Source organism: Lepisosteus platostomus, chromosome 11, assembly GCF_059453375.1.
Source record: "Lepisosteus platostomus isolate fLepPlt1 chromosome 11, fLepPlt1.hap1, whole genome shotgun sequence".
NCBI lineage: Eukaryota > Metazoa > Chordata > Actinopteri > Semionotiformes > Lepisosteidae > Lepisosteus > Lepisosteus platostomus.
Window position 1 is genome coordinate 11570221 of NC_142621.1, and position 12319 is coordinate 11582539.

Consider the following 12319-nt stretch of genomic DNA (forward strand, 5'->3'; position numbering starts at 1 on the left):
TTATTTAAGTTGTCTTGCTATAAAAATGGTCTTTCAGTTCATTACTGTAAACCACAATTGGTTCTCAGTTGACTAATTTGATAAAGGACTAAATACAAAGTAAATACAGTAAATTTATATTCATTTTCATTTTTTAACAGCTAAATACAAGATATACACAGCTAGCACATGCCTAAAAGTTTTCTAGACACACAGGCAGTATTGCTAATGTTAAAACTATCCCAGCAACAGAAAAGGCATTTTGAGAGACTTAAAATCAATTCTATTGACACCTATCCTGAAAAAAAAACAGTTACTTAAATGTGTCTTGAAAAGAAACAACCTAATCTTTTGAAAGGTGAAAAATGTATTTTCAATATTAAAACTGTGAGACTTTTCACTTCCATTTAAATGTGACTTAGCCACACTTTTAAGTATATATTTGGCTCAGAACACTACAGGCTATAGCAACAAGACTAGTGAAAAAAACAAAACAAAGTACTTTACTAAAAGAACAGGTGCATTGTTTATCTCCCTCAAATAAATTTGTTTATATTCACAAGTAGTACTAACATAATTTGCACTTCATTTTCACTTGTGATGGCTTATAATCAAGAAGTGTGCATCACTCATTTCTTCTCAAAAACAGGTACTTTAAATAGCAAAGTGAAAAGAACGCATTTTCATTCTGTAACTGCTATTTAAAACTAAATTACCTATTTCTTAACGGGCTGGAAACTGCATGCCAGGATACTTACAATGTATTCAGTGGACTTTAATTTTAAATGGCAGAAGAGATGCATTCAGTGAGGCTTGTACTGAGAAACTGACCGTGTCCACAGCACTTGTCTAAGATCACAATGAGCAAAAGCATCTCCTCTATAGTTCTAGTCAAATTATTTCTGCCATGATTTCCAATGAAACTAGAAGTTTATGAGGTGACTGATTTTTTTTATAAATGAGAAAATATCGCTTGGAACACCCGAATGTGCTTCTCCAAGCAATATTTAAAAAGTGCATTGCCCTTTAGTGTATAGTAGATTTTTGCATACCTCAGACTCATAGTAATTGTAACTGCAAAATTGGTGCTGACTCATCACCTTCCCAAGAGTCTCTGGACTTTTTTTTTTTCAGTCCACGATGCTCACAAAACTGAGTACCTTTATTTAACACTAAGAATGAAAGAAACAAATAAGGGGTATTGCAAATCACTTTCATTCCCAGTGACACATGGAAACTTTTTTGCTCTGAAGAAGCCCAGCTACAGTATATGCCAATAATCATTGGCGAGTCTTTCAACAGTTGTCAAGACTGTATGAGCACAGATGTTAGAATGAAGGATCTTGCCAATGAGTATCAAGTGAGTTCCTTTCCTTACCTAACCTGTCACTTTCCCTAGGATATGACGAGCAGTGACAACTGTCCGGAATAACAATGTTTTTCTTGGCAATGTTCAATGCACTTGAGGAGAAATGATGCTAGATGATGGAAAAAATACCTGAAGAAAACTGATCACATCATATTGAATCCAGTCGTTAAGCTGTGGGTGTTCGGTGCCTGATGTGCCACTTCCTAAACTTCTCCGACACCCAGGGGCAACAGTCCAGGTACTTTTAACCCCACAAAGGAAAACATATCTACATAACCACATTAAAAACAAAACTTTTAAAAGAATGGACAATTTTTTTTTTTTATTGGGACTTTAGTCTGGTCAACAGGATGAGATGTGGCATTCATAAACTCAACCATGAAGTGAAAACAGCTGTAGAGGCAAATACCATGTCAATGTGAATGCTACTAGTAAAGCCACACTGTAGATCAAGTTTCTTTTGAAATTTAACATGGCATTTGCTTTTAATAGCAGATTTAGTGAAAAGCGTGTAGACAAAGTTCAAGCATGTGTTTTAACACAAGAACCAAACTAGACATCATAGTGCACAGTGTACAGCTCGTGCTAGAACTAATATTGTCGTTCTTTTTTTTTTCCAGTTCACCAGAAATCCCACATTGACTCTAGAGCTGGTGCTGTGTAGAGAGACAGCAGACAATATTAGTTTATCACTTTTGAGACACAAAGGGCTGAGTAGCCATCACTTATGATGCATTAGTAAAAACTTTTAAGATATTGATGAGCCACAGATCATCTAATTGTCATCAAAATAAATAGTGTTGGCAAACAGATATCAAAGACCTGGGTCAGTGATGCTTGTAAATGCCAGAAGCAAAAGGACTTTGATGTTTGGCTGAACAGCACTGCAAGGCATATACCGACTGAGGTGAGCAAATCTCGTACGATGCTGGGTTCCATAACAGAGCTTTATTGCAACTGGAACAATACATAGTTAATAACTTGAACTAGAAATAAAGAGTACAAAGCACAGCACCCCTTCCTCTCTTTCTACTCTTGCTCCTTCACCCACACAGGATATAGCCTTCCCTTGTTTGAAAATAACGGAAATCTACTCAGATCCAGGTATCCAAGCACAAGAACCCATTAAAGCATTACAAATCTCGGCCCTGCCCGATAAGTAATAAGCTGGCTTTGTTTATACATCATGAAAATATAATGGAAGAGTTCAATTCAAATGCTGTAAAGGATCTGTGAAGTTATAAATAAGGGGAGATAAACGCTGGCTATTTAATCATAGACATTTGTTTTTCAAATCGCTCTTTGATTACCAAACATGTTCCACAACCTATTGTAACATGAGCGTGTTATTGATATGTAATGTTTCAACAGACCAGCATCCTAAATAGACAAAGAAAATGTATTGTTTTTACTACTGGGGGGAATAAAAAGGTGTGTGAAGAAGAATACAAAGATCTTTATCTTTTCATAAGCTCAGCTCACATACTCCATGAAACACTGCAGCTCCAGCAATATGCTTCTGAACATCAACAACAAAAAGACAAAACAAATTCAACAGTAACTAGCAAATATGCACTGCAATCTCTTCTGATGTTTTGAATATCTTTGAAAATGACTGCCATACATTCTTCAAACTTCATAGCCTTTTATATTATACAATTAAGTTTTTTGTTTATTGAAATGACTACATTTCAGTAAGGATATTGCTTTCCCCTAAAAGACTGTGCCCATTACATTTTTAACAGAGGATCCCTGGAGCAGCAAACACATTTCAACAAGCTTTGCCTCTTCTCTGGACTTGAGGCTCATGACAAGAATATTTGAGAATTTTTCTTAGGAAAAGATTTCCTTGCTATTTTTTTACTTTTATTTCTTTCTTTTATTAAATAAATTAAGTCTTGAATCAAATGTTTTTAGACATGTTTTGGCAACTAGATTTTTGCTACAAATCCCTGCAGCAAACCTTTCAGATTTTACTCCAAAGAAATGTAACAGTATTATTTTGTTACCTTGTTCCCCATACTGGAAAACATTTTCCATTTTCTTTGATTGCATAAAAAGCTCATCACAATGCAGAACTATAAATAGCACCTTTTCTGCTATACACAAATACTATTTACTTTAAGAGAATGACTATTTTAATTACATGAAAATGCTACAAGAAATTCCTGTTAATAATAGAGAACATACAGCTGAACTGGTCCAAATGAAAAGACTTGATTTTTTAAAATTCTATTACACATGCAGTCTTTTAAGGTTTGGAAGATGTGCCTCTTTCCTGCTCTGTTTTTAGGCAAAGTGAATGTAGTACAATGACACTGCCACTAGATGGACTTGTGTATCTGCAAAATATGTTTCAGAATCAGAAATGAACAATTTACTTGTCACATTTAATTTTAAGTAGTTTCATTTGGTTCAGGGTTTGTTCTTTATTGTAATACTAGAAGAGTATAAACAAATGTAACCATATAAACTGTCTAAACATACCTATTGACACACAAGGTGGAATATTATAGTCCGAAAAGAAACGATAGTTTCAGATCGTTTCAGAAATTCTTTTTAAAAAAACCAAAATACTGCTTCTCTATGTCTACATGGAAAAAGTTGGAGGGGCTTTAACAACAATTCAGACTTGCTTCTATAATAAAAAAAAAAAACATGACAAGGTTTACATTCATGATGTTAAAATTCCACTTCTGAAGTACAACAATGACTAGCATTTGAAGAAGGTCTTACTGGAGCTATTCTAAACTTATTCTTAAAAATTCCTATGGACTTACTGTAAAACAACTTGCCCACAATATGATAATCAATTTTTCATTTGATCAAATAAGGCAAAAACAAAATGATTATGCAATAACATAAGTAAAAAAAATGAGATGTATTGTTTAAAAACACATTGGAAACGGTGCTTTACATTACTTCCTTACTATAAGATTAGAACCATATTACAAGGATTACATATATATATGCTTGTCAACGTGATCATATGTATAAATTTCTGCATTTACAGATCACAATACTTCTTTAAATGTAAAGACGCACACTGTTAACCTCAGAAACAAAGGCAGTATCCTAATAAAAGAACTCTGAAAGCAATCAAGAGCAATTGAAAGATTTTATTTCTATACTGTCATTATACAGTATATGTCACTAATCTTGACATGTTTAATTATGAAACCAATTTTGCAATACAAAGGAAACTAAAATAAAATGGAACTACAATGGTTTTGAGACAAAAAGCACTGAAACTTAAACTAAAAACTAGGTTTAAGTTTCCAAATAACGTTCTTTGTGTCACTGTTTTCTGTTTTCGTAACTAAACAAAACACATACATGTGTGCAGTAAAATGCACAGGAAAATTCACGTATGTGGAAATGTGTACCTTGGTTCCACTGTCAACTTCATGGAATTTTGAGGTTTTTTTAAGGTGTTGCTTTTGGAAAATGTATATACTTATAACAACAGCACATGAAACTAACATAACTTGTTTCAGTGTCTATATTTAAGCATAACAAAAATACATTACTTTTCAAGGCAACAGGTTAACAGGAATCAACACTGTTACAGTACTACCAAAACAAGAATAAAACAGAAAAAAATGCATTGGTTACAACATAATACATTCAATTAGAATAATAAACATTTTAATACATTTATAACATTTTTACCTATTGTTGTTGTTAAAATAAATACCAAGATACATGTGGTATAATCACAGCAACACCTACAATTTGCAGACAATGGTGCTTTGCAGTAGCTGATCAGCAAAATATTAGCTAGAATGCAAGTACTTAATGTTTTATAAAAGGGCTACTTATAAGCATTTTAACCCCAGGGATGCCTATAAGTCTAGTATTAGAACCCACAACTGTCTAATACATGTTCTGACAATACAGTATCAGCTAGAAAAGTAAGGCAACAGGCCAGAATGTCTTCGGATGGGGATGTACCAGATACAATAACATGAATCAGGCATCTCATTTTTTTTTTAAGAACCACAAAAGCTATAATAAATAGAAAATGTGTCATTTTAAGAGGCAACAATTAAAAAAAGGAAAAGTACCTACCAGTATTGTCCAGTAATAAATGAAGACTAATGTAAATTTGCTAATGGATTGCTGTTGAGAGCAATATCAAGCACATAAAAGGTAGTCCGATATTTAATTCCAATGTTAATAATTCCTACTTTCCTTCTATTCTTTTGAATGTAAATGAATATAACGAGCTATGCTCATTGAGACTACACGTGGAAATATTAGCAAAGAAACAGTACTAAATAAGAAAGTTACATGTGAAGATGCTAATGTTACGCTGATCTAAATAGTTATTTTTCTAATGCTCATTTTTATTTTATTCATACCTATTACCAACCAACTGTGCAAAGGCTTGTTATTGTACTGAGTGTTGGAACATCTGTAATGCAGAACTACCTTTAGTTCCTACAAAAGAGATCTGCATTATTATTATGCATCTTTTTACATGACACTAAACCTGTGAATTACATCTCATGGAACAAACTCACATAAGCATGTATGTGTTCAATTTCAGTTACAAAACCTGGGAATTTGGAGTGAGGATAATAAATTGCATAATTGCAATATTGCCATTATGCAGATGGAGAACCACGAAGAAGGTTGAAAAATACATTGAAGTACATTGAAATATTAGTGTTTCTTGGAGCCTTTTTTTAATCTAATATTACTTTCAAGTTCAGTTTCCTAAATAATGTAACCCAATGTAGTTAATACTGTAATTTTAAAAGGAATCTGAATGACAGATAAACTACTTTTTTGTTATACCCAATTTAGATAAATGATCTGTGATAAACGTAAAAAACAATCACAATATGATATGAACTTCAGAAAATACTATCAAATGTTACATTACTTTCTTGTTTTTTGTTAGAAGATGTAAGACTGGATTTTTTCATTCTTCTGCAAAGAATTTAAAAGTCATTAACAAACGGGAGGTGCTAAACACTAAAGAACTGAATATATAATGAAGTCTGCTGTAGTCTAATGGAAGTAGTAGTATCTGCCTACATCTTTAAGGCTTAATAACCCTAAAAAATTTGGATATACTATAATATTATTCGGTGTAAGATGCAGAACCAATACAATATTATAGGATGTTTTTGTTGAAAAGCAATCTCTACGTAGTTAATTAGTATCGAAGGGGACATTATTAATTTAAATTTGTAATCAGTCATTTTACAGCTGCTGGTAATTTAATGAGCTGTGATAATGTTCTTTCAGATGTTTCTAAAATCCCCAATCGTACATTAATTTAAGGTTTTCTGATGGAAGACTTATTGCAGCACCTACTGTACATCTAGACCAGTGTTTCTTATTTTAAAACACCAGCGTTGTGTCTGTAGCAAGTATAGCCTTGCTATGGATTCAAAAACAAAGAGAAAGTAACTGTTAGCAAAAATTATCATATGACTACAAACAATCATACAGGAGAGCCCTCCAGAATTTTAATGTTAGCCAGATGTACCTAGGGCTAATGTGTTGTACAGACTTTTGTAAGGAATCGAATACTGAGTAGGTGAGAGGCTTATAGATAGCTAGCATCTTTTTTAACAGGGCTATAACCTCAGGGATCAGAAACCTGTAGCAAAAGTAAATCTCTTTTATTTAATAATTTAGGGTGAAAATGTTAAGGTTTGCCTACTCATACACTAAATTACAGGAGTTTGTAACACAAAACAAGTTTCACTATAGGCAGAATTACAAAATTAGCAACAATGAATAGTTTAGACTAAGAAACACAATCATGGAGGTAAAATCATGATGTTATACAATTACCCTTTTTAGGGTATAACTGTAAGGCACCAAAGGAACTAAAGGCCCATATGCCTTTAAAACAAGACTGTATCAATTATTGGAGTAAAAAAAATCTATGCTTTTAAGGTTTTTTTATTTTGCATTTCTTTATTTACTCATCATTAATTATATATGCTCAAAATACAGAAAGGCCTATGGGAAAACAATGTAAAATGATCAAGACAACAACAATATCAGAATAGGTGATCTACTTAATTAAATTAATTACTTCACTCTTGGCAAATGTTTTAATTCCAGGCTGGATGCATTTCAGGTTTGTAATTCATGCCTAAAACAAGTCCATAAACAAAGCCAAATTAGGAATCTGTTGCTTTTCTTAATATTTTACATCTATCATGTACAGATTAATTCATTGATAGCAGGTCAGATCAAAGATCCAATGAAAAACATGTTTTTAAAAATATTAACTGGCAGAACATCGCCACTGAATTAATGCAGTACCAGATAAAAGTAGCTTCACACCACATCAGGATCCAGATTTATTTTTTATAAAGTAGACAGTGTAATACTAAATCACAGCTATTGCAGATTTCTCTAAGGTAGGTAGACTTTGCATTTCTCATTAGGGTATTTAAATAAAACTGATGATTTCGACATGTCAAACGAACAAAAAAGAAACTCAGCAATAAATAGACATAAAAAAGCTTTTCCATACCTGCACAGGAATTTAAGATCCTTTACATGAGTAAGTCAATACATGCAGGCTGTATGGTAATCTGGTTATGAAAATTAAAAGTGTGGTATTCAAACTCTAATGAATGTATATTCTCAATGATCTTATGATCGATTTAAGTAATGTCTGAATGGTTGAAAGGAAAAACTGCCTAAGAACAACATCGGTTGCTTATCCTCTACAGCCTTCATTAAAGTAATGTTGTACTCAATGGAAATGAGATAAAATATATTTGAAGGACTTGGTACGTCTCCATCAGTTCTCGCTTTGGGGAGTAGATCGGATGCGGAAAAATATCAACTTTTCTGCTTTTTTCTTCATTCTTGATGAATGACTTAGCTGCCAAGTGTAATTGCCTGCATCCGTTTTGCTATGTCGTACACGTAGGTTATATCAGGTCGCTTCTCCGGATCGGGGTTGATACACATATCTACTAACTTTCTCAGCTGAAAGACAAAAAAAAAAAAGACAAAATGAGGCAAGTGAATATTTTTTTTACTAGAGATCCACAAGTTCACCAGACACACACATGCATAAAAAGGTTATAACATTCTTTTTAACCAGGTTACAAAAACATTTATTTTCGCCTGTTTCAGAATTTAAACAGCACATTGTTGCATTGACAATACAAAACATCCACATTTACTGTTTCATTTTTGAGCTGGTGCGTAAAAAGGTCAAGTTAGGAGTGAGATTCACTAACTTTACAAAATTGTGGGCCGTAAATCTGACTTGTAACTCCTGATCTGCCCCATAGACAAGCAGATCTGCACCTGCCTCTCTCTCTCTCTCTCTCTGCATCCACCCCGTCTTCCCGTTTCCCCACAACCCCCAAAATTCACACTTAAATGCAGCAGGAATCTGAGTGGTGCAAGCCTGCAGGCAGGCTGACTTCAACGAACTACTAGTGGCATCATCATTAAAATCCTGCGCAAGGTCACCATGGCAACCGCCTGCTGAGGCTTCTCTGCTGCACTCGGCATCTCCTAATCAGCTAGCATGTGAAATGCAAATTCAGACAGTCTGAAAATTAGTCAAGAAGAATAGGGGATGAAGATGCAGATATGTGAAATATTCATGTGCTTCATGGCAGAGAAAAAAGTGTGAGGGAGGGGGAGATGTGTAAATGACACAACAAAGAACGGCAACTGACATTTTTTTTGCCATCTTTCTGAATCATTGTTTACACCCCGACAGTACTTGCAGGCCCCTGCAATGGAAGCGATCCACAGAAAACCTCGTCTGGCACAGAAGAAGAAAGCTGAAGTTAACAATGGCCAGTACATGGTACAGAAAATAAATTGAATTGTTTCCCTTTGGCTCTACAGAAAACTATTTCAGTGTACCATTTTTTTTTGTTACCCAGGTCATTTTTTACAGGAACTTTATAGTTACAATATTTCTGAACTATTGCACGCCAACATTTAACTCTCAAATTTTAAAACCCTTTTCAAGATTAAACTACAGGCCTGTTTTATTTTTATTCCTACAGGTGGAGTAACTAATCCACAATAACAGAAACATTGTGTGTGGTAAACATAAAAGCCACACAAAGCATACTTTAAGAATGTCTTAAATGTCTTTAAGAATCATTTTATTGTCAGTACATGTTGGTTGACATTGCTATGGCTATTGAATCAGAGTCATTATCTGCCCTCAATGGATTAAAATGGAAAGAATTGCCCAGAAAGTTACAGATCTTAACCTTTGCCATATGTGTGTGAATGTATTTGTGGTAGGCATAGTCAATTCAGAATGCATACAGATCTAGTAAATACTTTAGTGGGAGTTTTTAAAGAATGTTTTCTGACAAGCTAATACATTAAAATTATCTTTAAATTCTGTTTGTCTACATCTGTTTTGAAGGCAGAGGGGCACACAGCTGTAGCGCCTAAGAAAAACTCAGACATTAAGAGACAAACTGACCCAAATGTGACTTCGAGCATCTCAAATGCACACTATGAAAAGGATGTATGATAACATGCAATGTATGGAAACATCGGATTTAATACTAAAAAAAAAAAGTGTTTATTTGAATAATAATAACACTAAACAGTGTGGTTCTGTGAAACGTCAAATTGAGAAATAATGAATATCACTTACAAAAGTATGAATTAAATTTTTGTTCTGGAGAGGGAAGGGGGAGGGCAGATTAACATGTATGATATGCACAACGAGCATGTATCGTTAGGTGAAGGAGGACATACGCATTCATTAACCTGAAATAGTACCAGTATGAACACTTTTATTTATATAATGCAGTTAAAGAAAAAGAATACCATAAACTGCAAGCAAAGGTACAATAAGGATATTATAAATGCCAGGACAGAGATAGAGCACAATGCAATGGTGCCTGGAATATATGTTTTTTTCCCCCAATACTACAACAGCAAAAGTAGTAATCATTGAAGTATGGTCTCTCAGAGGCCATGAGAAACTAAATGATAAAATTAAGTGGCTGATACAATTTTTTCTATTCAATTTTCAAGTTCAAGCTACCCAGGTTATCTAATGTCGAAAAAATAACATAAATAAAAGATTTAAGGGAATAATCCACATTAATTTAGAAAAGGTAGGTCACGCCTGGAGTTCTTTAAACAACCAAAGATAGAAACACAGCATATAATACAGTATTTAGATATTTAGAAGGCTTCTGATTAAGTTCCCCATCAAAGACTAACTTAATTTGCAGGCAGTAGACATTCAGGGTAATGCACGAATGTGTACTGAGAACTCTTTAATGGATAGAAATCAGATTACAAATGGGTGGTGAATGCAAATTTGGGTGAAGCGAGTACCACAGGGATCTGCAATACTTTCTAATTTCTATCAGAGATCTTGATTCTGCTATAGTTATGAAACTAGTCAAAATCACAGATGATATCATCATTACAAACACTGCAGAAGCTGCAAAGGAAATTCAATCTTTTTATTCATGTGGATAACTAGGAAAACATCTGGCAGATGACATTTAATGGCGACTCAGAATGCAGGTAGTAAAAAAACTAAATATGCAAGATTGGAAACTGAGCTTGAATAAGTAACTTATGAAAAGGATTCAGGTGTTTATGTTGACATTATTTAAAATATTCTACACAAAATGTGGGAAAGCAATTAAAAAGTAAAAAATACTAACTAAAATAGTTAAAAGTATAGAATTTTAATCAAGGGATTATGTTAAAATTTGTACAATGCATAAATAACTCCTTATTTAGAATACCATGCACAATTTTGGTTACCACATTATGGAAATTGATTGCTGCTCTGGAATCAGTCACTGAAAAACAACCAGTTACGTATATACAGTTCATATGCTAAAATAATAAAAGAACTGAATCTTGAGAACTGAACATACAGTAGAACTCTATGAGATTAGGATTCAATTATTCAAGATCTTCAGATGTACCTGAAAAGGTCAACCCAATGGACTTCTTCAAAATCAAGAACTAGGAAAAAAGTGAAAACTACAGGGAAATGCACTTGAAAAAGTAAGTGCAGTCTGTACACAAAGGACTGAGAGAGACAAAAAGCTACCAGGCTAGTTGTAGAAGCAGATTCCTTGGCTTCTTTCAAGAAAAAGCTTGATAAGATCCTCAAATCTCTAAGCTATCAACAGCCAAAAAAACAATGTAGGTCAAACGGTATCCTCTCGTTTGTATCCTGTCTTACATTCTAATATATTCAAATAACAACCAAAATGCTATTTTGAAACACTGAGGGTCAAGGACCCTGGCAAAATCCGCCCATTCTGCTGACAATACTTTGTAAGTCTTCTAAATTAGCTTGATATATAAAACTATCTCTTGGAGGTACAAACTCAAAAATTCATAGCATTTGGGATACGGGCTAGTTTATCCTGCATCTCTGACATAAAAATTTGGATGACTCAAAACTTCCTTCATCTTAACTGTGACAAGACTGAAGTCATGCTTATTGGTACCCCCCATCAACTTCGTAAAGCCAGTCCTGTAACCCTGTCTGTAGATGGCTCTGTACTTGAGCTCCAATCAAAATTGAAAAACCTTGGGGTTATATTCGATTCTGGCTTAACATTCGACCCACATGTACAGCATACTGTCAAAACATCTTTTTTTCACCTTAGAAATATCGCAAGACTACGCCCTATGCTATCATTAACTGTGGCTGAAAAGCTGATCAACATATTTGTATTCTCTCGAATTGACTACTGCAATGCTCTGCTCCCTGGGGTATCTAAATCTACTCTGAACAAGCTGCAGTATGTCCAAAATTCAGCAGCCAGAATCCTGACCAGATCTAGTGCAAGTGTTCACATTACTCCTATCCTGGAGTCCTTGCACTGGCTTCCGATCAAATTCCGCGTAGACTTTAAAATCCTCATGCTCACCTACAAGGCTTTACATGGCTTGGCACCTCAATACCTGTCTGAACTTTTATCGCCCTACTCCCCACCTCGCAACCTCCGC

General features: G+C 34.2%; 1 protein-coding gene across 3 annotated transcripts in view; it reads right to left on the reverse strand.

The window, feature by feature from the left end:
• Positions 1-4447: 4447 nt before the first annotated feature.
• Positions 4448-12319, reverse strand: part of nek7 (NIMA-related kinase 7) — a 67357-nt gene continuing 59485 nt past the window's right edge. For all 3 annotated transcript variants that reach the window (XM_088598429.1, XM_088598426.1, XM_088598427.1), the window contains one exon: positions 4448-8320. In XM_088598429.1, coding sequence (XP_088454555.1) covers positions 8210-8320 — 111 coding nt within the window. In that variant the 3' untranslated portion in view covers positions 4448-8209. The remainder of the gene's footprint in view (positions 8321-12319) is intronic.